The 24659-nt window shown below is 44.7% G+C and overlaps 3 protein-coding genes across 3 annotated transcripts; 1 reads left to right on the forward strand and 2 right to left on the reverse strand.

Moving 5' to 3' along the window:
• Positions 1-1149: 1149 nt before the first annotated feature.
• Positions 1150-2088, reverse strand: LOC102452386 (olfactory receptor 5G9-like). The gene has a single exon (XM_006122740.2). The coding sequence runs from the start codon at positions 2086-2088 to the stop codon at positions 1150-1152; it is 939 nt and encodes a 312-aa protein (XP_006122802.2).
• Positions 2089-9419: 7331 nt separating this feature from the next.
• On the reverse strand, positions 9420-10358 carry LOC102452636 (olfactory receptor-like protein COR4). Its single transcript, XM_006122741.2, has one exon. It carries the CDS (start codon positions 10356-10358, stop codon positions 9420-9422), a length of 939 nt encoding a protein of 312 aa, XP_006122803.2.
• Positions 10359-22588: 12230 nt separating this feature from the next.
• Positions 22589-23527, forward strand: LOC112545729 (olfactory receptor 8U9-like). Its single transcript, XM_025184472.2, has one exon. The coding sequence runs from the start codon at positions 22589-22591 to the stop codon at positions 23525-23527; it is 939 nt and encodes a 312-aa protein (XP_025040257.1).
• The last annotated feature ends 1132 nt before the right edge of the window (positions 23528-24659 follow it).

Here is a 24659-nt window from a genome sequence, read left to right on the forward strand (position 1 = left end):
GTATTTCTACTCCAGCTCCTCATCTGAACTAGTAGGGATTGCCCATGAAAGCACATGATAATTTAAAGAAATATGTGTTACCCTTTAAGGAGCCGCAGGACGACTTGTTTTTAAATATATTCAAGTTTGTGAGATGCTCAGAGTTGCTATGTTGATGAGGGTCTTAGGAAGACGCATCCACATTTATGCACCTAGTAATAAGATGAGCAAAGGGCGGCAACAAGAATTTAAGATCCACATTTTCATACCTGTCCATTGGCGTCCTGAATGAGTGACTGCTTTTGAAAACAATACCTCTGGATAGTTTGACTTAGTAGCGGTAACTGTTTATTGTACAGACTGGCAGATTTCCTTCCTCCAAAGAATTCCTCCATTCTTCAAAGCATATCCCCATGAAAGAAGTAAAAATAAAGTGCCGAAGCAACGTTCTTACATTTTAAATAATTGTAATTGATGGTGCAGAGAACAACGGGGAGCTTGGGAGGGCTGAATCTATTTCTCTTTCATATGACCAGCATTCATTGGACCATCTTATCAGTTCTGTAATGTTTCCTACAGATGCTTAGATCACCATGTCTGAGTGTGGAAAGACACCCCTCTCTTAGTCCATGGGTACCAAGAAACAGAAAGGGTTATGAAATGCACAGTCTCCACACATCAGTGACATACCTCTCCCATTGTCCTACCACCTCCTGCTCCTCACATCAGGACACAAATCAGGGGACAATTGGTACAAGAACTCCATAGAGCACAGAAAAGGATACAGAGTAGCAGGAAGCTGTCAAAACTCCCTTTGGTTCCCCCAAAGAAATCACACACATCACCCTTGGAACTGCCCAATGGAATCAAAAGCACTGGAAAGAAGAGGGAGCTAGATTTCATGCCCCCACCTTCATCCCAATGCAGCCAGTTCCCCATTTTGAAAGCACATCACCTATATTTGGATGCGCACACAGAGGCAGTAGCCAAACGCAACTCTCATCTCAGTGGAGACCTGCATCCCTTGTTGTAATACAGATACATGTATAGTAACAAGATAATAATGAACAATACCACCATGGGCTTTGCAAAATGGCATCATTGTATGGTGGGAACTGAATTCACCTCTTCGCACTGCCCATCACTCAAACAGCACTGGGATGAACACATTCAAGACTTTGTCAGCAATTTATTCTTTGCTTTCCTCACGGCGTCCTTCACCTCCCTGTTCCTCAGGCTGTAGATGAGGGGGTTCAACATGGGGATCACTACCGTATAAAATACAGAGGGAATTTTATCCATTTCCACGGAATAGCTGGAGATGGGTCGGAAACAGATGTAGAGTTGGGTGCCATGAAACATGCCCACCGCGCACAAGTGGGAAGCGCAGGTGGAGAAGGCTTTGTACCGGCCCTCGGCAGAGCGGATCCGCAGGATGGTGGAGAAGATACAGATATAGGACACGAGAATGGTCACAAGACTGATCACTATGCTGCAGCACGTGGAAACAAATATCAGAATCTCACTGGTGCGGGTGTCAGAGCAGGAGAGAACCAGCAGTGGGGAGCAGTCACAGAAGAAGTGTTGGATGATGTTGGAGCTGCAGAACGACAGCTGGAATATAGAACACGTCAGTGTCACTGAATCCACCAATCCCACAGCACACACCCCAGCCACCAGCAGGTTACAGCGCTGTCTGGACATGATGACCGTATAGAGCAGTGGGTTACAGATGGCCACATAACGGTCGTACGCCATCACAGCCAGCAAGAGAGACTCAATATCTACACAATGAAGAAAGAAATACATTTGCACAGCGCAGGCAGTACGAGAAATGCTTTTCCTCTTGGCTAAGAAAATATGAAGCATCTCAGGGACAATCACTGAGGAATAGCAGAGATCAGAGAAAGACAAATTTCGGAGGAAAAAGTACATGGGGGTGTGGAGTCGGGAGTCAGTTGTGATTAACAAAATCATCCCCCCATTTCCCACCAGGGTGATAACGTAAATCAGAAGGAACAACGCAAACAGGGGGGCCTGCAGCTTCGGATGATCTGTCAGTCCTGAGAGTATGAATTCAGTCGTTTCCGAGTGATTTCCCTCTTCCATCTCCTCTGAGCTGAGAACAGGCAGGTCCATCTATGTGGTCAGATGGATGGATACGGAAATGTGTCCTTTCCCTGTTATGAAGTTAGTGATAAAAATGGAGGTCAGTTTTTTAATAGATAGCAGTACGAGATCAGGGAAGGGCTTAGTTCACAGAGCCAGATGTTCACAGCTGGACTTTGCGTTTCTTTGATCAATTTCATACACCATACACATACAGGAACACACACAAACCTTCCTGTTCTCTATTCTGAGCAGCAAATAGCGACTTGTAACTTTGTTGTGGGAGAATGAGGGTAAAAGCATCTGTGTCTAACAAGATCATTGCTGAGCTCATGAAGGGCTGAGAGTAAACCAGTGTCAAACTCTTTGCCGTTTTTTGAGGAAAGGGAGCTCTGTGGCTCAGCGTGTCAGTTGCTCTGTTCGATAATAAAGCTCTTTGGCATCTGATAACGGCATTTACATTAGTCTGTATTAAACGCATGATATGTAAAGACAGGAAGGCATCGGTTTCTGTGACTATCTAATGGCCTATTAATTCAAAGCAAATTTCTCATCCTTTAACTCAATAGGCAGGAGCTAGGACTTCTGTCAGAGACACTGTCCGTGTGCGTGTGTGACAGACCCAGGACAACAACACATACCTGCGAACAGCACAGAGAGACGTGGCAGCGTTTCTCCATCGATAGAAACCGACAATTTGGTGTAATTGGGAGCTTTTATTCTGAGATCTGTGATCTATGGGACAAGATCCCTAGAGCTAGTTGGAATACCTGAGTTCAGAGAGACACAAAAACAAATTAATGAGCTCAGTGAATTTCAGCCATGGGACTAATACCCTGTGGATTAATTAGGTGCCATTTTTCCTCCTGCATCAATAAATGATGCAATTTCTATGAGAGTTACAGAGTCCAAGCCTGAGGGATATTTCTTTCTGCTCTTGTCACTGCCCACTGGCTCCTGTGTAGAGCTGACTCAGAAAGAGTGTGTTTGTTGAGACCAACATTTTTCAGCTGAAAACTTAACATTTCAACTCAGAAACAAAACACACGGAGGCTCCCAGCGAAACCAGTGATTTCAGCTCTCAGGGTATGTCTGCACTAGCCACCCTAGTTTGAACTAGGGTGGCTAGTGTAGACCTACCCTCAGAGAGTGTTACTAAATGTTCACAGTCTTGCTGGAGGGCATAACAAGTGGGATACTGCAGAGGTCTGTTTTGGGACCAGTTCTGTTCGATATCTTCCACAACCATTTAGATATTGGCATAGAGAGTGCTCTAATTAAGTGTGCAGATGATACCAAGCTTAGAGAAGTTGCTACTCCTTTGGAGGATTAAAGACCAGTAAGTCTAACTTCAGTACTGGGCAAATTAGTTGAAACATAGTAAGAATAAAATTGTCAGACACGTAGAAGAACATAATTTCTTGGGCAAAAGTCAGCATGGTTTCTGTAAAGGGAATTCATGTCTAACTAATCTATGAGAGTTCTTTGAAGGGATCAACAAACATGTGGACAAAAGGGGGTCTAGTAGATATAGGGTGCTTAGGTTTCCAGGAAGCCTTTGACAAGTACCCTCACCAAAGGCTAAATGGTAAATTTTCTGGGAAGGGAGAGGGGTAACTATTGGTGTTCCGCAAGGGTCAGTCCTAGGACCAATGCCATTCAACTTGTTCATAAATGATCTGGAGAAAGGGGTAAACAGTGAGGTGGCAAAGTTTGCAGATGATACTAACCGGAAGTTAAGACGGAAGCAAACTGTGAAGAACTTCAAAAATATCTCACCAAACTAAGTGACTGGACAACAAAATGGCAAATGAAATTTAATGTGGTTAAATGTAACGTAATTGACATTGGAAAAAATAACCCCGACTATACATATAATATGATGGGGGCTAATTTAGCTACAACTAATCAGGAAAGAGATCTTGGAGTCATCGTGGATAGTTCTCTGAAGAGGTCCATGCAGTGTGCAGCAGCACTCAAAAAAGCAAACAGGATGTTAAGAATCATTAAAAAAGGGATAGAGAATAAGACGGAGAATATCTTTTTGCCCTTATATAAATCCATGGTACGCTCACATCTTGAAAACTGTGTACAGATGTGGTCTCCTCACTCAAAAAATGTTTTGGCATTCGAAAACATTCAGAGAATGGCAACTAAAATGATTTGGGGTTTCGAACGGGCCCCATATGAAGAGAAATTAACAATACTAAGACTTTTCATCTTGGAAAAGAGGAGACTAAGGGGGGATATCATAGAGGTCTATAAAATCATGAGTGGTGTGAAAAAAGTGATTAAGGAAATATTTTTTATTTGTTCCCATAACATCAGAACTATTGGCCACCAATCGATACTAATAGGCAGCAGCTTTAAAACAAAGAAAAGGAAGTTCTTCACACAGCGCATAGTCAATCTGTGGAACTCTTGGTCGGAGGAGGATGTGAAGGCTAGGACTTCCTGCTGGAGGCTTGTGGCCTGGACACACCTTCTCCTGGCCAAAGAGCAGATGTGGGGTCCTCCAGGGAAGCTAGAAAGGCTGTTTCTGCTTCAGCCAATCAGGGCCCAGTATAAAGAAACTGCTGGGCCAGGGCCTGGTGGTTCCTCTCTGGAGTTAAAGCGAGGCAGCCCCACGGATGGACTGTGAACGCTGTGGTTCCTTCGACAGCTCCAAATATGGGCTGGTTTGCAGACTCAGCAGAAGCCCAGGTCCGGTGGCTGAAGACCGGCCGTGTTGGGCTAGGGTGTACTACAGAATCCTGGACAGGGTGCAGTCAGGAGTTTATCTCATATCCCAGAAAGAGGGCAAGGAGAGGGCAGCTTCTTGGAGGAGATGACCAGGGAGTGAGCAGCAGTGAGCAGTAAATACACTTAGTAGGCAAGTGCTAGGTCTGGTGCCCCTGGGCCAGGATCCAGTGGTGTGGGTGGGGCCATAGGCTCCCTCGGCTCCTTGTAGCTACAGGAGTGGGTAGGAAAGAAGCCTGTTCCCAGGCAACCAAGAAGAAAGGACGTCTGGGATCCTTCCACACCCAGAGCCAGTGGGAGGAGAAGAGTTTGTGGAGACCTCTCCTCAGCCAAAAGGGGGAACTTGCAAGATATGAGCAATTTACACCCCCATTTGCTCCTGCTGTTCATCATCCCTTGACACAGTGACGAAGACACAAAATGAAACCAGGGGTGGGTGAACCTTTCCACACATAGTGCTGGTCCATTTTTTTCCCCACAAATGTAGGCCATGAGCTAAAAAGCTGGCATTGGAAAAGGGAAAAGTGGTGGGACTGAAATGATTCATCCAACTCAGAATCACTCTTTTTTTTTTTTTGGTTGACTTTTCAATTCACCAGACCTTTCATCTGGTTTTGTTGTCGGTAAATGGATATTTTTCCCCCAGAGGAACCTGACAAGTTAGTTCCAGGTTCAGTTCTATCCATGTCCCCTTCACAGAGCTCTGAGTCACAAAGTTCCCTGAACACCTGCTCTTCAGAGTCTACCATGTTTTTCCAGTAGACCAAAGAGGAAGGAATCACCATGAACACGGTGATGTTGGGTGGGATGTGACTTTTGTGTGTTTATTTCGCTTCTAGAAGGAACACCCCAACCCTAAATGCCATTTTGGTATTCAATTCAATGCAGAATGTCAAAGAGGATGCCCTCAGGCAATGTGCTCCCATAGGGTATGTCTACACTAGCCTCCTAGTTCCAACTTGGCAAGCTAATGTAGGCATTTGAAATTGCAAATCAAGCCTGGGATATAAATATCCTGCTCTTGATTTGCATCTTCCTGGAAGGTCACCATTTTTTAAATTTACAAGTCCGGACTAACTACCTGCGGCTACATGCAACAGGGACCCGGTATTTAGAATTAAAGACCTAATTCGAACTACCTGTTATTCCTCTTGTAAATTTCAAAAATGACAACCGGCAAGGAAGATGCAAATCAAGCGTGGGCTATTTAATTCCCAGGCTTGATTTGCAACTTTGAAAGCCTACATTAGTCTCCCTAGTTCGAACTAGGGGGCTAGTGTGGACATACCCATATAAACTTTACATTTTTCCCTTTTTGTTTTGTAGCTGTCTTAATCTGTCATACAGGTCATTCTGATGTACGGTATTGTTCCACACTGGCTGCATAGAGAGCCCAGCAGGCAGAGGGGCGAGAGAGATGGCCAAAGTGACCTATTTTTCTCCCAACACAGAGCCCTGCGCACTTGCAAAGCTCATCACATGGATTGCTATATCTGTACATTAGCAAGAAATACCCTTAGTGCCTACTACAAAGAGTCCAATGTCATGTGATGCAATGCCTACCAGACCTGACAAACTCACTGAATCTAATGTATAGCTCGCCTTCAAAAACCCTGGTGTGATGGAACCATCACACAGCTCTGGCCAGGTACCAATAACATGCTCATACGTGAAAGCAAATCGACCAACCAAAAAAAGACATTGGTTTTTCTTGGGAGGCTGACAGGCCACAAGCCAGTTGGATCAAAGCTGAACGCTGCTAAATACAAAGCTGGAACCCGTCTGGCTCTCCCGTGTGTTGTTAAGGTTCGAATAGATATTAGATTTATATAGATGTGTTTAAAGTTTAGACTCTATGAATTGTGGTTAAGTTGCTGCCAGCATTAATATCACTCCTAGCACCTGCAGTACCACTAGTAGGGAGGATAAAGAGGGGACCTACCTTGGATCCCAGCACTTCAAAAAGGTCCTGAGCTCCCAGCTCCCAAATTATTTATAACAGGGAAAAAAAGGTAGCTGTCAATTGTAGGACAGGTGCTATTGAGGCTAATTAAGTGGCTGGAAGTGTCCCCACCTTCGCTTTTGATGTAACAATGCAGTTTGTGTTTTGATGAAGCCCAAGGAATCAGGGTCAGATTTGCAGAGTTTTGCCAATTCTGCATTCTCTCTCTATGATCAGCTGCCAAAAATGATGTCGAAAAATTCCTATTTCCTGGTTTTCATGACATTCTAAGCATTAATGTGCTGCGTCTTAATATGTTTGATGGTGTATACTCTGCCAAACCATCTGGAAGTTGAAATCGATTGAGATGTTTATGGTTACTATTGTGCTTCTACTTCTGCAGTAGCTATTGTAACGTAACAGAGGGAAGGAATGTCATGATCAGCTCTTGTGAAATTCAGTTTCTAACCCTTCTTATGTGTGAGAGGATGGAACGTGTGGGACATAAGCATGAAGAACACCACTGGACCAGAAATGCTAATGGGAGGTCCAACGGTGGAGAAGGAGATGTTACAGATGACTGTGTGTCAATCTGCTCTCTTTGGATAACCCAGGACCCTGAGGGACAGGGCGAGCATTTAACAAATGGGACACGATATTTGTGATGGAAACCAGCTTAACTGGCAGCACAGAGAAGAGAAGGAGAAAGGGAAACAACAGGAGATACCAAACTGCCAATCGGAAAATCAGCATGCTAGTGCAAAACTTCCCGATCCCAATGAAGGAATACTGCTATATAAAGAAGGTTCTTTGCCATAGTTTTGGAGGTACATCCTGCCAAAGACTGGAGCATCGGTCCACACCAATAGACTCCAGCTCCTTCAGACATAAGCAATCTGGTTAGCCCTGGACAGTGAGTGGTGGGACAGTGTGTGTCTGGCTATGTATGTATATGATAACTGCTTTGCCATTGTATTCGCAATAAGCACAGAGTATTACCTTTCCCCCCGTAACTGAGTCTGCCCCTGTGTGGGCTCGCCTCCATGGCTGAGGGGTGTTCCGTAAGTTCTTTGCCAGGATGTTCGGTATTTGGTAGCTCCCGGGCTCACTTCCCCCGGAGGCTGCTCTGTCTGCTCATCACAAGGTTCTGAGGCCAGGATCTCATGAGCTCTGTCCATGGTGCAATGAGTTCTTGTATTCAGACACTCTCTCCAGCCTGGACGTCCTCTTTTCTCCTCCTCCTCTCACTAGGCTGGGGTATGACAAGGCCTCCGGCCTCCTGTAGGGGGCGTTGGGACCTAGTCCACCCCATAACCCCTCTCCCCAATATAAACAACCCATGTGCTTCCTATAAGCTTTGTAGAAAAATGGCTACTTCTCAAATACATAACTTAGTTTCTGGTATGTCTACTCCAGCTCCTCATCTGAACTAGTAGGGATTGCCCATGAAAGCTCATGATAATTTAAAGAAATATGTGTTACCCTTTAAGGAGCCGCAGGACGACTTGTTTTTAAATACATTCAAGTTTGTGAGATGCTCAGAGTTACTAAACTGATGAGGGTCATAAAAAGATGCATCCACATTTATGCACCCAATAATAAGGCAGGCAAGTCTAATTATTCACGCTCAGAGATGAGCAAAGGGCAGCAGCAAGAATTTAAGATCCACATTTTCATACCTGTCCATTGGCGTCCTGAATGAGTGACTGCTTTTGAAAACACAACCTCTGGATAGTTTGACTGAGTAGCGGTAACTGCATATTGTACAGACTGGCAGATTTCCTTCCTCCAAACAATTCCTCCATTCTTCAAAGCATATCCCCATGAAAGAAGGAAAGTAAAAATAAAGTGCCAAAGCAACGTTCTTATATTTTGAATAATTTTAATTGATGGTGCAGAGAAGGACGGGGAGCCTAGGAGGGCAGAATCTATTTCTCTCTCATATGAATAACAGCATTCATTGGACCATCTTATCGGTTCTGTAATGTTCCCTACAGATGCTTAGATCCCCATGTCTGCGTGTAGGGAGACACCACTCTCTTTGCCCATGGGTAACAAGAAACAGAAAAGGTTGTGAAATGCACACACTCCACACATTAGTGACATAATTCTCCCATTATCCTACCACGATGTGATGGAAATTACCTCTCTCCTCCTCACATCAGCAGGGCACAGTTGGTACAAGAACTCCATAGAGCATAGAAAAGGATACAGAGTAGCAGGAAGCTGTCAAAACTCCCTTTGGTTCCCGCACAGAAATCACACTCATCACCCTTGGAACTGCCCAATGGAATCAAAAGCACTGGAAAGAAGAGGGAGCTATATTCCATGACCCGCACCTTCGTCCCAGTGCAGCCAGTTCCCTATTTTGAAAGCACATCACCTACATTTTATGTGCACACAGAGGCAGTAGCCGAATGCAACTCTCATCTCAGTGGAAACCTGCAGTCCTTGTTGGAAGACAGACACGTGTATATTAACAAGATAATAATGAACAATACCACCATGGGCTCCGCAAAATGGCATCACTGTACGATGGGAACGGAATTCACCTCTTTCCACTGCTCATCCCAGTGCTTTTTGAGAGATGGGCAGTGGAAGGAGGTGAATTCAGTTCCCATCATACAATGATGCACTGGGATGAGTACAATCAAGACTTGGTTAGCAGTTTATTCTTTGCTTTCCTCAGGGCGTCCTTCACCTCCCTGTTCCTCAGGCTGTAGATGAGGGGGTTCAACATGGGGATCACTACCGTGTAAAATACGGAAGGTATTTTATCCATTTCCACAGAATAGGTGGAGAAGGGTCGGAAACAGATGTAGAGTTGGGTGCCATGAAACATGCCCACCGCGCACAAGTGGGAAGCGCAGGTGGAGAAGGCTTTGTACCGGCCCTCGGCAGAGCGGATCCGCAGGATGGTGGAAAAGATACAGACATAGGAGACAAGAATGGTCACAAGGCTAATCACTATGCTGCAGCATATGGAAACAAATATCAGAATCTCACTGGTGTGGGTGTCAGAGCAGGAGAGAACCAGCAGCGGGGAGCAGTCACAGAAGTAGTGTGGGATGATGTTGGAGCTGCAGAACGACAGCCGGAATATAGAACACGTCAGGGTCACTGAATCCACCAATCCCACAGCGCACACCCCAGCCACCAGCAGGATACAGCGCTGTCTGGACATGATGACCGTATAGAGCAGTGGGTTACAGATGGCCACATAACGGTCATAGGCCATCACAGCCAGCAAGAGAGACTCAATATCTACACACTGAAGAAAGAAATACATTTGCACAGCGCAGGCAGTGCGAGAAATGCTTTTCCTCTCGGCTAAGAAATTCTGCAGCATCTCAGGGACAATCACTGAGGAATAGCAGAGATCAGAGAAAGACAAATTTCGGAGGAAAAAGTACATGGGGGTGTGGAGTCGGGGGTCAGTTGTGATTAACAAAATCATCCCCCCATTTGCCACCATGGTGAGAACATAAATCAGAAGGAACAACACAAACAGGGGGACCTGCATCTCCGGTTGATCTGTCAGTCCTGAGAGAATGAACTCAGTCGCTTCCGAGCGATTTCCCTCTTCCATCTCCTCTGAGCTGAGAACAGGCAGGTCCATCTATGTGGTCAGGTGGATGGAGGTGGGAAAGTGTCCTTTCACTGTTATGAAGTAAGTGATGATCAATTTCACCCACCGTACACATACAGGAACACACAGCTTAATCATCCCTCTGACACAAACCCTCCTGTTCTCTATTCTGAGCAGCAAATAGCGACTCGTAACTTTGTTGTGGGAGAATGAGGGTGAAACCATCTGGCTAAGTCTAGACTAGTATGTTTTTCTGGAAATGCTTTTAACGGAAAAGTTTTCCGTTAAAAGCATTTTCGGAAAAGAGCATCTAGATTGGCACTTTTTGCAGAAAAGCGTCCATGGCCACTATAGATACACTTTTGTGCAAAAAAAGCCCCGATTGCCATTTTCACAATTAGAGCTTTTTTGAGCAAAACAAATCCCAGCTACCTACACTGGGAGCTTTGCACAAAGTTTTGCGCAACAGGGACCTTTGCCCGAAAGGGAGCAGCATAGTATTTCTGCAAAAAGCACTGTTTTCTTACAGTAGGAAGTCAGTGCTTTTGCAGAAATTCAAGCGGCCAGTGTAGACAGCTGGCAAGTTTTTCCGAAAAAGCGGCTGATTTTCCAGAAAAACTGGCCAGTCTAGACAAGCCCCTGGGTCTAACAAAATCATTGCTTAGCTCATGAATGGCTGAGAGTAAACGAGTGTTAATCTCTTTGTTGATTTTTGGGCAAAGGGAGCTCTGTGGCTCGGCATGTCAGTTGCTCGGTGTGATAATTAAGCTCTTTGGCATCTGATAACGGCATTTACATTAGTCTGTATGGGTATGTCTACACTACCCTGCTAGTTTGAACTAGCGGGGGTAATGTAGTCATCCGCAGTTGCAAATGAAGCCCGGGATTTGAATTTCCCGGGCTTCATTTGCATGAAGCTGGCTGGCGCCATTTTTAAATGCTGGCTAGTACGAACCCCGTGCCGCGTGGCTACACGCGGCATGGAGTAGCTAGTTCGGATTAGGCTTCCTAATCCGAACTAGCTGTACTCCTCGTTCCGATCTAGCTACACCGTGCTGCGTTTAGCCGCGTTGCACGGGGTCCAAACTAGCCGGCATTTAAAAATGGCACCGGCCGGCTTCATGCAAATGAAGCCCGGGAAATTCAAATCCTGGGCTTCATTTGCAACTGCGGATGACTACATTACCCCGCTAGTTCGAACTAGCGGGGTAGTGTAGACATATGAAACCCCTCATATGTAAAGACAGGAAGGTTCCGGCTTCTGTGACTATCTAATGGCCTATTCATTCCAAGCAAATTTCTCATCCTTTAACTCAATAGGCAAGAGCTGGGACTTCTGTCAGAGACACTGTCCGTGTGGGTGTGTGACTCTGACCCAGGACAACAGCACGTACCTGCGAACAACAGGGAGATGTGGCAGCATTTCTTCATCAATAGAAACCGGCAATTTGGTGTAATTGGGAGGTTTTATTCTGAGATGTGTGATCTATGGGACAAGATCCCTAGAGCTAGTTGGAATACCTGAGTTCAGAGAGACACAACAACAAAGTAGTGAGCTCAGTGAATTTCAGCCATGGGACTAATACCCTGTGGATTAATTTGGTGCCTTTTTTCCTCCTGCATCAATAAATGATGCAATTTCTATCAGAGTTACAGAGTCCAAGCCTGAGGGATATTTCTTTCTGCTCTTGTCACTGTCAACTGGCTCCTGTGTAGAGCTGGCTCAGAAAGAGTGTGTTTGTTGAGACCAACATTTTTCAGCTTAAAACTTAACATTTCAACCCAGGAACAAAACACATGGAGGCTCCCAGCGAAATCAGTGATTTCAGCTCCTAGGGTATGTCTACACTAGCCACCCCAGTTCGAATCAGGGTGGTTAGTGTAGACCTACCCTCCGAGAGTAGTAGTAGGGCATAACAAGTGGGATACTGCAGAGGTCTGTTTTGGGACCAGTTCTGTTCGATATCTTCCACAACCATTTAGATATTGGCATAGAGAGTGCGCTCATTAAGTGTGCAGGTGATACCAAGCTTAGAGAGGTTGCTACTCCATTGGAGGATTAAAGGCCAGTAAGTCTAACTTCAGTACTGGGCAAATTAGTTGAAACATAGTAAGAATAAAATTGTCAGACACATAGAAGAACATCATTTGTTGGGCAAAAATCAGCATGGATTCTGTAAAGGGAATTCATGTCTTACTAATCTATTAGGGTATGTCTACACTACCCTGCTAGTTTGAACTAGCGGGGTAATGTAGGCATACCGCAATTGCAAATGAAGCCCGGGATTTGAATTTCCCGGGCTTCATTTGCATAAACGGGGCGCCGCCATTTTTAAATCCCCGCCTGTTCGAACCCCGTGCCGCGCAGCTACATGCGGCACAAACTAGGTAGTTCGAACTAGGCTTCCTAGTTCAAACTACCATTACTCCTCATTCCATGAGGAGTTCTACCTAGTTTGAACTACCTAGTTCGTGCCGCGTGTAGCCACGTGGCACGGGGTTCGAACGAGCGGGGATTTAAAAATGGCGGCGCCCCGCTTATGCAAATGAAGCCCGGGAAATTCAAATCCCGGGCTTCATTTGCAATTGCGGTATGCCTACATTACCCCGCTAGTTCGAACTACCGGGGTAGTGTAGACATACCCTCAGAGTTCTTTGAAGGGATCAACAAACATGTGGACAAAAGGGGGTCCAATAGATATAGGGTACTTAGATTTCCAGAAAGCCTCTGACAAGTACCGTCACCAAAGGCTCTTGTGTAAATTAGGTTGTCAAGGGATAAGGGGGAAGATCATTTCATGGATTGAGAACTAGTTAAAAAAGAGGAAACAAAGGGTAGGAATAAATGGTAAATTTTCTGGGAAGGAAGAGGGGTAACTATTGATGTTCCACAAGAGTCAGTCCTAGGACCAATTCCATTCCATTCCATTCATAAACGATCTAGCGAAACGGGTGATCAGTGAGGTGCCAAGTTTGCGGAAGGTACAGAGTGAAGCTTACACTCAGAGCTGTCCATGGTGCTGCTGTTCTCCCCATCAGTATGTAGAGGTACCTGGGTTGAGCTCCTATGAGGAACTGCCAGGCCCTAGCCCTCAGGGTGCTGGGTTATACAAAGAGGGCAGATTGACATGCACTCATCTGTGACGCCTCCTTTTTCACAATTGGATCCTCCCATTAGCATCTCTGTTCCAGTGGTGGCCTTCACACTTCTCTCTCACACGTTACTTCCTCTCACACATAACAAAGGTAACAAACCAAATTTCACAAGAGGAGCTCACGACATTTTTCCTCTGTTACATTACAAAAGGTACTGCAGAATTACAAACAAAATGGTAACCCTAAACATCTAAATCTATTTCTACTTCCAGACGGTTTGGCAGAGTATACACCATCAAACACAGTAAGACATAGCACATTAATGCTTAGAATGTCACCAAAAACAGGACCTAGGAATCTTTCTATTCAATTTCACCAGCCAATCACAAAGAGAGAGTGCAGGATTGGTGTTCCTCTGCAAATCCAACCCTGGTTCCCTGGACTTGAATAAAGACATTAACAGGATATCGCCTTTTAAGCCAGTGTCTGCTATGTCTTACAACTGAATTGTTACATGAAAATTGAAGGAAGGGACACTTCCAGCCCACTTAATTAGCCTCACTAGCACCAGTCCTACAACTGACACATCTTTTTTTCTGTTCCATATAACTTGGGAGCTGGGAGCTCAGGGCCGTTTTGAATTGCCGGGCTCCAAAGAAGGTCCCCTCTTTGCCCTTCCCACCAGAGGAACTGCAGATACGATAAGTGATATTAATTCCGGCAGCAACTGAACCAGAATTCACAGAGTCTAAACTTTAAACACATTCATAGAAATCTAATATCTCTTTGAAGCTCAGCAACACACGGGAGAACCAGACGGGTTCCAGCTTTGTATTTCACAGCGTTCAGCTTTGATCCAACTGGCTCGTGGCCTGCCAGCCTCCCAAGGCAAACCAATATTTGAGCATGTTATTAGTACCTGGCGAGAACTCTGTGATGGTTCCACCACACCTGGCTTTTAGAAGGCCAGCTATACATTAGATGCAGTGAGTGTGTCACATATGGCAATTTTGCTTCACCTGACACTGGATGTTTTGCCAGTCGGCTCTAGGGGGCTCTTAGATTATAAAGGCATTCATAGCTCATGTACTAATTTAGCAATACATGTGATCTGCTTTTCCAGTTCCTAGTGCGCTGTGTTAGGATAAAACCGGGGCACCTCAGCCATCTCCCTCTCCTGTCTGCCTGGTGTGCTGTCTGTACACCCAAGGTGGAAAGATGCTGTACCTCAGAATGGCCAGAAGTATAGATGAAGACAACTACAAAAGAAGAAGGAACAAATAAAAAGTTCCTATGAGAATGCATTGCTTGTGGCCATCCTCTTGTGCAGTCTGCCTTGAACTGAATGCCAAGAATTCAGGGTTGGTTTGTTCCTTCTAGAAGAGAAATAAACAGAAAAAGTCACATCCCACCCAACATCACCATGTTAACGGTGATTCCCCCCTCTTTGGACTACTGGAAAAATATTCGAGGCTCTGAAGGGCAGGTGTTCAAGAAACTTTATATCTCGGGGCTCTGTGAAGGTGACATGGCTAAAATTGGACCCTCATCTAAATGTTCAGGTTGTTATGTAGGGAAACATGGATTTACAGAAATCAAATCCCGACAAAAATTCTGGTGAATTGAAAAAGTCAAGCAAAACAAACAGGTGATTCTGGGTTGGTCAATTACACACTTCCTGCTCCCCCACCCTGGCTAGCTCTTTAGTTCATGGCTAAAATCCTGGATGAAAAACAAGGGACCAACACTGTCTGTGGAAAATTTTAGCCCCCTCTTCCCCTCGTTTCATTTTGTGTATAGGCCACTGTATAAAGGGATGATGTTCAGCAGAAGCAGGAGCAAATGGGGATGTAAAGGGCTCACCTCTCTGGAGTGGCCCTTTTTGGCCGAGGACAGGTCTCCACAAGTTCCTCTCCTCATACTGGCTCTGGGTGTGGAAGGGTCTGAGATGTCCTATATTCTTGGTAGCCTAGAACCAGACTTCTTTAGTACACAATTTTGTAGCTACAAGGAGTTGAGGGGTCCTATGGCCCCACCCACACTACTGGATCCTGGCCCAGGGGCAGCAGACACAGCAGTTGCCTGCTAAGTGTCTTTACTACCCACTGCTGCTCACTTCCTGAACAATTCCTCCAGGAATCACAGTCTTATAGAATCATAGAACTCTAGAACTGGAAGGGACCTCAAAGCGTCATTGAGTCCAGTCCTCTGCCCTCATGGCAGGACCAAGCACTATCCAGACCATCCTTGACAGGTGTCTGTCTAACCTGCTCTTAAACATCTCCATTGAGGAAGATTCCACAACTTCCCTAGGCAATTTATTCTAGTTTTTAACCAACCTGACAGGCAGGAAGTTTTTCTGAATGTCCAACTTAAACCTGCCTTGATGCAGTTTAAGACCATTACTTCTTCTCCGGTCCTCAGAAGCCAAGGTGAACAATTTTTCTCCCTCCTCTTTGAGACACCCTTTTAGATACTTGAAAACTGCTCCCATGTACCCTCTCAGTCTTCTCCTTTCTAAACTAAACATGCCCAATTCTTTAAATCTTCCCTCATAGCTCGTGTTTTCTAGCCCTTTTGTCATTTTGTTGCTCTTCTCTGGACCTTTTCCAGTTTCTCCACATCTTTCTTGAAATACGATGCCCAGAACTGGACACAATACTCTAATTGATGCCTAATCAGTGCAGAGTAGAACAGAAGAATGACTTCTTGTGTCCTGCTCATAACACTCCTGTTCGTGCAACCCAGAATCATATTTGCTTTGTTTGCATCAGTGTCCCACTGCTGACTCGTTTTTAGCTTGGGGTCCACTCTGACCCCCAGATACCTTTCTGAAGGACTCCTTCCTAGACAGTCACTTCCCATTTTGTGTGTGTGGAGAACCTAAGTGGAAAACTTTGCATTTGTATTAATTCAAACTGATCTGGACAAACTGGAGAAATGGTCAGGGGTAAATAGGATAAAGTTGAATAATATTCCTATCCTCCAAAGCACTCACAACCCCTCCCAGCTTGGTATCATCTGGAAACTGAACAACAGTAACCTCTATGCCATCATCTAAATTGTTGATGAAGATATTAAACAGAACCGACCCTAAAATAGACCCCTGCAGAACCCACTTGTTATGCCATTCCAGCAGGACTGTGAACCATTAATAACTACTCTCTGGCTACATCTACACTGCTGGCTTTACCAGCAGAGCCTATGCAAATGAAGCACTCATTAGTATTTCATCACACTTCATTTGCATAATTTTTAAAGCTGTTTTTGCATGTGGACAGGGAGTTTTTTGGTTAAAAACCCCTGTTTTGTGCAAGATCCTTATGTCTCTCCCGGAGTAAGAACAAACTTGTCTTGAATAAATTATGCAAATGAAGAATGGCAAAATGATAATCAGTGCTTCATTTGCAAAGCTGGCAGTGTAGACAAAGCCTCTGAGAATGGTTATCTAGCCAGTTATGTACCCATCATATAGTAGCCCCATCCAGGTTGCATTTCCCTTGTTTAATGATAAGAAGATCATGCAAAACCTTGCAAGATCATGCAAGACATATCAAATGCCTTACCAAATCGATGTATGCCATGTAAAAGAAGCAGTGAGAGATAAAAAGACATCTTTTAAAAAGTGGAAGTCAAATCCTAGTGAGGTAAATAGAAAGGCACATAAACACTGCCAAATTAAGTGTAAAAATGTAATAAGAAAAGCCAAAAAGAAGTCTGAAAAACAGCTAGCCATGAACACAAAAGGTAATAATAAAATGTTTTTAAGTATATCAGAAGCAGGAAGCCTGCTAAACAGCCAGTGGGGCCCCTGGAAGATCGAAATACCAAAGGAACACTTAAAGACGATAAAGTCATTGTGGAGAAACTAAATGAATTCTTTGCTTCAGTCTTCACGGCTGAGGATGTTGGAGAGATTCCCAAATTTGACCCGCACTTTGTAGGTGACAAATCTGAGGAATTGGCACAGATTGAAGTGTCATTAGAGGAGGTTTTGGAATTAATTGATAAACTTAACAGTAACAAGTCACTGGGACCAGATGGCATTCACCCAAGAGTTCCAAAAGAACTCAAATGTAAAATTGCAGAACTATTAAATATGGTTTGTAACCTATCCTGTAAATCAGCTTCTGTATCCAATGACTGGGAGATAGCTAATATAACACCAATATTTAAAAAGAGCACTAGAAGCGATCCTGGCAATTATAGACCAGTTAGTTTAACATCAGTACTGGGCAAATTAGTTGAAACAATAATAAAGAAAAAAATTGTCAGGCACATAGAAGAACATAATTTGTTTGGCAAAGGTCAACACAGTTCCTATAAAAGGAAATCATGTCTTACTACTCTATTAGAGTTCTTTAAAGGGGTCAACAAACATGTGGACAAGGGGGATCCAGTAGATATAGTGTACTTAGATTTCCAAAAAGCTTTGACAAGGTCCCTCACCAAAGGCTCTTACATAAATTAAGTTGTCATGGGATAAGAGGGAAGATCCTTTCATGAACTGAGAACTGGTTAAAAGACAGGAAACAAAGGGTAAGAATAAATGGTAAATTTTCAGAATGAAGAGGGGTAACTAGTGGTATTCCCCAAGGGTGTGTCTAGACTGCAGGCTTCTTTCGAAAGAGGCTCTTTCGAAAGCATCTTTCGAAAGAGCCTCTTTCGAAAGATCGCGTCTAGACTGCAGGCGGATCTTTCGATAGAGGAAATCCGCTTTTTCGAAAGAGAGCACCCAGCGTGTCTGGATGCTCTCTTTCGAAGACGGCCTCTTTACATTGAAGAACGCCTTCCTTCGAAAGAGGAACTTTCGAAGGAAGGCGTTCTTCCTCGTGAAACGAGGTTTACCGCCATCGAAAGAAAAGCCGCGTTCTTTCGAAATAATTTCGAAAGAACGCGGCTTGAGTCTGGATGCAGGGGAAGTTCTTTCGAAAAAAGGGTACTTTTTTCGAAAGAACCCCTGAGTGTGGACACGGCCCAAGGGTCAGTCCTAGGACCAATCCTATTCAACATATTCATAAATGATCTGGAGAAAGGGGTAAACAGTGAGGTGGCAAAGTTTGCAGATGATACTAAACTGCTCAAGGTGGTTAAGACTGAAGCAAACTGTGAAGAACTTCAAAAAGATCTCACCAAACTAAGTGACTGGACAACAAAATGGCAAATGAAGTTTAATGTGGTTAAATGTAAAGTAATTCACATTGGAAAAAATAATGCCAACTATAGATATAATATGAGAGGGGCTAATTTAGCTACAACTAATCAGGAAAGAGATCTTGGAGTCATCGTGGATAGTTCTCTGAAGACGTCCATGCAGTGTGCAGCAGCAGTCAAAAAAGCAAACAGGATGTTAGGAATCATTAAAAAATGGATAGAGAATAAGACGGAGAATATCTTATTGCCCTTATGTAAATCCATGGTACACCCACATCTTGAATAGTGTGTACAGATGTAGTCTCCTTACTAAAAAAGATTTTTTGGCATTCGAAAAGGTTCAGAGAATGGCAACTAAAATGATTAGGGGTTTTGAATGGACCCCATACAAAGAGAGATTAAAAAGACTCTGTGTGTGTGTGAGATTGGAGGGATGATAGGAGTTACTATAGAGAATGTTCTGGGTGTCTGGCTGATGAGTCTTGCCCACATGCTCAGGGTTTAGCTGATCGCCATATTTGGGGTCGGGAAGGAATTTTCCTCCAGGGTAGATTGGCAGAGGCCCTGGAGGTTTTTTGCCTTCCTCTGTAGCGTGGGGTACAGATCACAGCTGGAGGATTCTCTGCATCTTGGGGTCTTCAAAGTATTTGAAGGCTTCAATATCTGAGATATAGGTGATAGGATTATTCTAGGAGGGGTGGGTGAGATTCTGTGGCCTGCACTGTGCAGGGGGTCGGACTAGATGATCATAATGGTCCCTTCTGACCTTAAAGTCTATGAGTCTATGAGACTCAGACTTTTCATCTTGGAAAAGAGGAGACTAAAGGGGGATATGATAGAGGTCTATAAAATCCTGAGTGGTGTGGAAAAAGTGAATAAGGAACCATTTTTACCTATTCCCATAATTTAAGAACTATTGGCCACCAAATGAAACTAATGGGCAGCAGCTTTAAAACATATAAAAGGAAGTTCTTCTTCACACAGCGCATAGTCAATCTGTGGAACTCCTTGCCAGAGGAGGTTGTAAAGGCTAGGACTATAACAGGGTTTAAAAGAGAACATAAATTCATTGAGGGTAGGTCCATAAATGGCTATTAGCCAGTATGGGTAAGGCATGGTGTCCCTAGCCTGTTTGTCAGAGGATGGAGATGGATGGCAGGAGACAGATCACTTCATCATTACCTGTTGGATTCACTCCCTCTGGGGCACCTGGCATTGGCCGCTGTCGGCAGACAGGTTACTGGGCTGGATAGACCTTTGGTCTGACCCGCTATGGCCGTTCTTATGTTCTTCTGTTCTCATACCACATCCAGCACCTCACCCTTGGTCACAACAGTTCTTCTCCTATCAAGGAAAGCTATCAGATTGGTTTGACATGATTTGTTTTTTACAAATCCATGCTGGCTGTTCCCTATCACCTTATTTTCTTCCAGATGTTTGCAGATTAATTCCTTAATTACTTGCTCCATTATCTTTCCCTGGCACAGAATTTAAACTGACTGGTCTATAGTTTTCTTGGTTGTTCTTTCCCTTTTTACAGATGAGCACTAGATTTGGCCTTTTTTGATCTTCTGGAATCTCTCCCGATTTACATGATTTTTCAAAGATGTCAGCTAAAAGCTCAGATACCTCCTCTATCACATCTAGGACACATTTAATCAGGCCCTGGTGACTTGCAGGCATCTAACTTTTCTAGTGATTTTTAACTTGTTCTTTTTTATTTTATCTTTTACACCAACCCCATTCCCACTAGCATTCACTATGTGAGACATCCCTTCATCATCATCAGAAGATGCCCTCTCCTTGCTTTCTTTCCGGGATCTGAAATAAAGTCCTCACTGCACCCTGTCCAGGATTCTGCAATTCACAGTAGCTCAACACAGCTGGTTTTCAGCCACCAGACTTGAGCATCAGCTGAGTTTGGAAACCAGCTCCCACTCGGAGCTGTCCAAGGTACCGGAACCTTCCCAGTCCATCCCTGGGTCTCTCTGGCTTGAGCTCCAGAGAGGAAGTGCCAGGCTGTGGTCCAGTGGCTTCTTTACTTAGGCTTCCTGGGCCCTGATTGGCTGAAAAAGAAGCAGCATCTTCAGCATCCTTGGAGGACCCCACATCTGCTCTTTGGCCCAGGGAAGAAGTGTCCAGGACACTAGCCTACAGCAGAAGGTTCTGGGTGTCTGGCTGGTGAGTCTTGCCCACATGATCAGGGTTTAGCTGATCGCCATATTTGGGGTTGGAAAGAAATTTTCCTCCAGGGTAGATTTGCAGAGACCCTGGAGGTTTTTCGCCTTCCTCTGTAGCATGGGGCACAGATCACAGCTGGAGGATTCTCTGCATCTTGGGGTCTTCAAAGTATTTGAAGGCTTCAATATCTGAGATATAGGTGAGAGGATTATTCTAGGAGGGGTGGGTGAGATTCTGTGTCCTGCACTGTGCAGGGGGTCGGACTAGATGATCATAATGGTCCCTTCTGACCTTAAAGTCTATGAGTCTATGAGTCAAGTCCAGGCTGTAACAGGGGCATGTAAAAGGACACACTCCCCCAAATCTCTACAATCATGCACAGCCCCTGCTCAAGTACTTGCCCCTGGCAAACTGAAGTCAGGCCGACCACATCTGGAGATGGGTCTTTTCTGTTCCTTTGTTTCTAAACCCGCTGTTCAGGCTGTTTGGAAATTTATTCTTTACAAGATTTTTTTAAGTAGGAAATTGAATTTTCACTCAATTTCCATGGAATTGTTTTCCTTCACAACAATAAATCCCACAGCCATAGTCTGGCAAGAACAGGAACCCTAGTGATGTCCCAGGGCAGTTCCACAGGAGGACAGACCATCATGCATCAGAAGGGATGGAGTCCAGCTGGGGAGCCGGGCCCATGGCAGAGTAGGGTGGGATGTGGTACCTGGGGCATCTCTGCGTGTTTTGTTTCTGAGCTGAAATATTAAGTTGTCAGCTGAAAGATGTGGGTCTCCACAAACACACCCTTTCTGGGTCAGCTCTACACAGGGCCCGCCTTGCAGTGACAAGCAGACAATGAAATATCCCTCAGGCTTGGACTCTGGAACTCTGATAGAAATTGCATCATTTACTGACAGGGGGGAAAGAAGGTGCCAAATGAACCCCCAGGGTATCAGTCCCATGGCGGAGATTCACTGAGCTCATTAATTTGTTGTTTTGTCTCTCTGAGCTCAGGTGTTCCAAGTAGCTCCAGGGATCTTGTCCCATAGATCAGAGATCTCAGTATAAAACTTCCCAATTGCACCAAAGTGTCAGTTTCTATTGATGGAGAAATGCCGCCACGTCTCTCTCTGCTGTTTGCAGGTACGTGCTGTTGTCCTGTATCAGAGTCACATACCCACACAGACAGTGTATCCTAGAGAAGTCCCAGCTCCTGCCTACTGAGTTAAAGGATGAAAAATTTGCTTGGAAAAAATAGGCCATTCGTTAGTTAAAGAAGCCAGTGCCTTCCTGTCTTTACGTCTCAGGGGTTTTATACTGAGTAATGTAAATACCGTTCTCAGATGCCAAAGAGATTCATTATCACAATGAACAAGTTACAGCCCAAATCTATATGCCGAGCCACCGAGCTCCTCTTACCCACTGAGGGTCATTTACTCTCAGCCCTTCTTGAGCTAAGCAATGATCTCATTAAACGGAGATGATTTTCACCCTGATTCACCCACACCAAAGTAACAAGTTGTTGTTTGCTGCTTAGTATAGCGAACAGGAGTGTTTGTGTGAGGAGTATGAATAACCTGTGTGTCCGTCTGTGTGTGCAGTATGTGAAACTGACCAAAGAAATAGAATGAACAGCTGTAAACTAATGGCCCGGTGGTCTAAGCCCTTTCCTCATCTAGTACTGCTACCTGTTGAGAAACTGACCTCCACTTTTCATCACTTACTTCATTACAGCAAAGGGACAGGTTCCCTGAGCCATCCACCTGCACACAACCCTGTAGCTGCTGGATCTTTGCTCAGAGAAGATGGAAGAGGGAAATCACTCGGAAGCTACTGAGTTCATTCTCTCAGGATTGACAGACCGTCCCGAGTTGCAAGCCCCTCTCTTTGGAGTGTTCCTACTGATTTATGTGATCTCCCTGGCGGGAAATGGAGGGATGATCTTCTTAATCACAGTTGACTCCAGACTAAACACCCCCATGTACTTTTTCCTCAGGAGTCTGTCTTTCTGTGATCTCTGCTGTTCCACAGTGATTGCCCCTAAAATGCTGCAAATTTTCTTAGCTGAGGAGAAAACTATTTCTCGCACTGCCTGTGCTGTGCAATTGTATCTCTTTCTTTTTTGTGTAGATATTGAGTGTCTCTTGCTGGCTGTGATGGCGTATGACCGTTATGTGGCCATCTGTAACCCGCTGCATTATACAGTTACCATGTCCAGACAGCGTTGTAACTTGCTGGTGGCTGGGGTGTGCGCTGTGGGATTGGCGGATTCACTAATACTGACATATTTTACATTCCGGCTGTCATTCTGCCGCTCCAACATCATCAGGCATTTCTACTGTGACACCCCCCCACTGGTGGCGCTCTCCTGCTCTGACACCCGCACAAAAGAGATTGTGATGTTTGCTTCCACATGCTACATTATAGTCAGCAGTGCTGTGGCCATCCTCCTGTCCTACGTCTGCATCTTCTCCACCATCCTGCGGATCCGCTCTGCCGAGGGCCGGTGCAAAGCCTTCTCCACCTGCGCTTCCCACTTGTGCGCAGTGGTTATGTTTCATGGCCCCCAAATCTTCATGTACTTACGTCCCCCCTCCAGCTATTCCATGGACACCGACAAAATAGCCTCACTGTTTTACTCTCTGGTGATCCCCATGATGAACCCCCTCATCTACAGCCTGAGGAACAGGGAGGTGAAGGACGCCCTGAGGAAAGTAATCAATAAACTCCTAACTCAGTCTTGAATCTGTTCATCACAGAGCAGGTTGACCCATGGGCAGGGGAAACAGGACAATTGAGTTTGCAGTGCATAGTGATGTCATTTCACACAGCCCATGGTGGTATTCTTGGTTATTATGTTGTTATTGTACATGTGTCTGCACTACAACATGGGCTGCAGGTCCCCATTGAGGTCAGGTCTTCTTTCAAATATTGCCTTAGTGTGCACATAACAATCTAGGTGATGTGCTTTGAAAACTGGAAGCTGACTGCATTGAGAAAGAAGAGGGGCATCAAATCTAGCTCCCTCTTCTTTCCAGCCGTGTTGATTTCATCGGGCAGTTGCAAGGATAAAGTGTGTGATTTCTGTGAGTGAACCAAAGGGAGTTTTCGCTGCTTCCTGCTACTCTGTATCCCTTTCTGTGCTCTGTGGAGTTCTTGTACCAATTGTGCCCTGCTTTGAGTCCAGGCACGAGGAGGAGAGACATGATTTCCATCACACCGTGCTAGGGCAGTGGGACAGTTATGTCAGTGATGAGTTCAGCTTTGCATTTCAAAGCCCTTTCAATTGCTTGTCACCCATGGGCTGAGGGATTGGAGTCTCCCCATTACCAGACATGGGGATCTTGATAAAATTACAGAAACTATATGATGTGCCAGGAGTTTGCTTCAGTCCTGGGCTCTCCTGTCCTTCTCGGCATCACCAGTAAAATGTGTTCAAAGAAGAATGTGGGTTTGCAATTTTATTGTCACTTCCCATGGTCCATGAAGATATTCCTTAAATTATGGAGGAATTGTTTGAACGAAGGAAATCTGCCAGTCTCGACAATATGCAGTTACCCCTACTCCAGTCAAACTATCCAGAGGCAGTGTTTCCAAAAGCAGTCACTAATTCAGAGTGCTAATTGGCAGGTATAAAAATGTGGCTCTTAAATTCTTGCTGCCCCCTTACCCATCTCTGAGAGCAAGTAGCTAGACCAATCTGTCTTATTAAAGGGTGAAAAATGTTGATGGATTTTTCTATGACCCTCATCAACGTAGCAACCGTGAGTACCTCACAAACTTGACTATATTTAAAATGATATAGTCCTGTGGCTTCTTAAAGAGTAACACATCTCTCTTTAAATTATCATGAGCTTTCACAGGTAAAACCAACTT

The sequence above is a fragment of the Pelodiscus sinensis genome, chromosome 4 (genome assembly GCF_049634645.1).
Source record: "Pelodiscus sinensis isolate JC-2024 chromosome 4, ASM4963464v1, whole genome shotgun sequence".
NCBI classification, from domain to species: Eukaryota; Metazoa; Chordata; order Testudines; family Trionychidae; genus Pelodiscus; species Pelodiscus sinensis.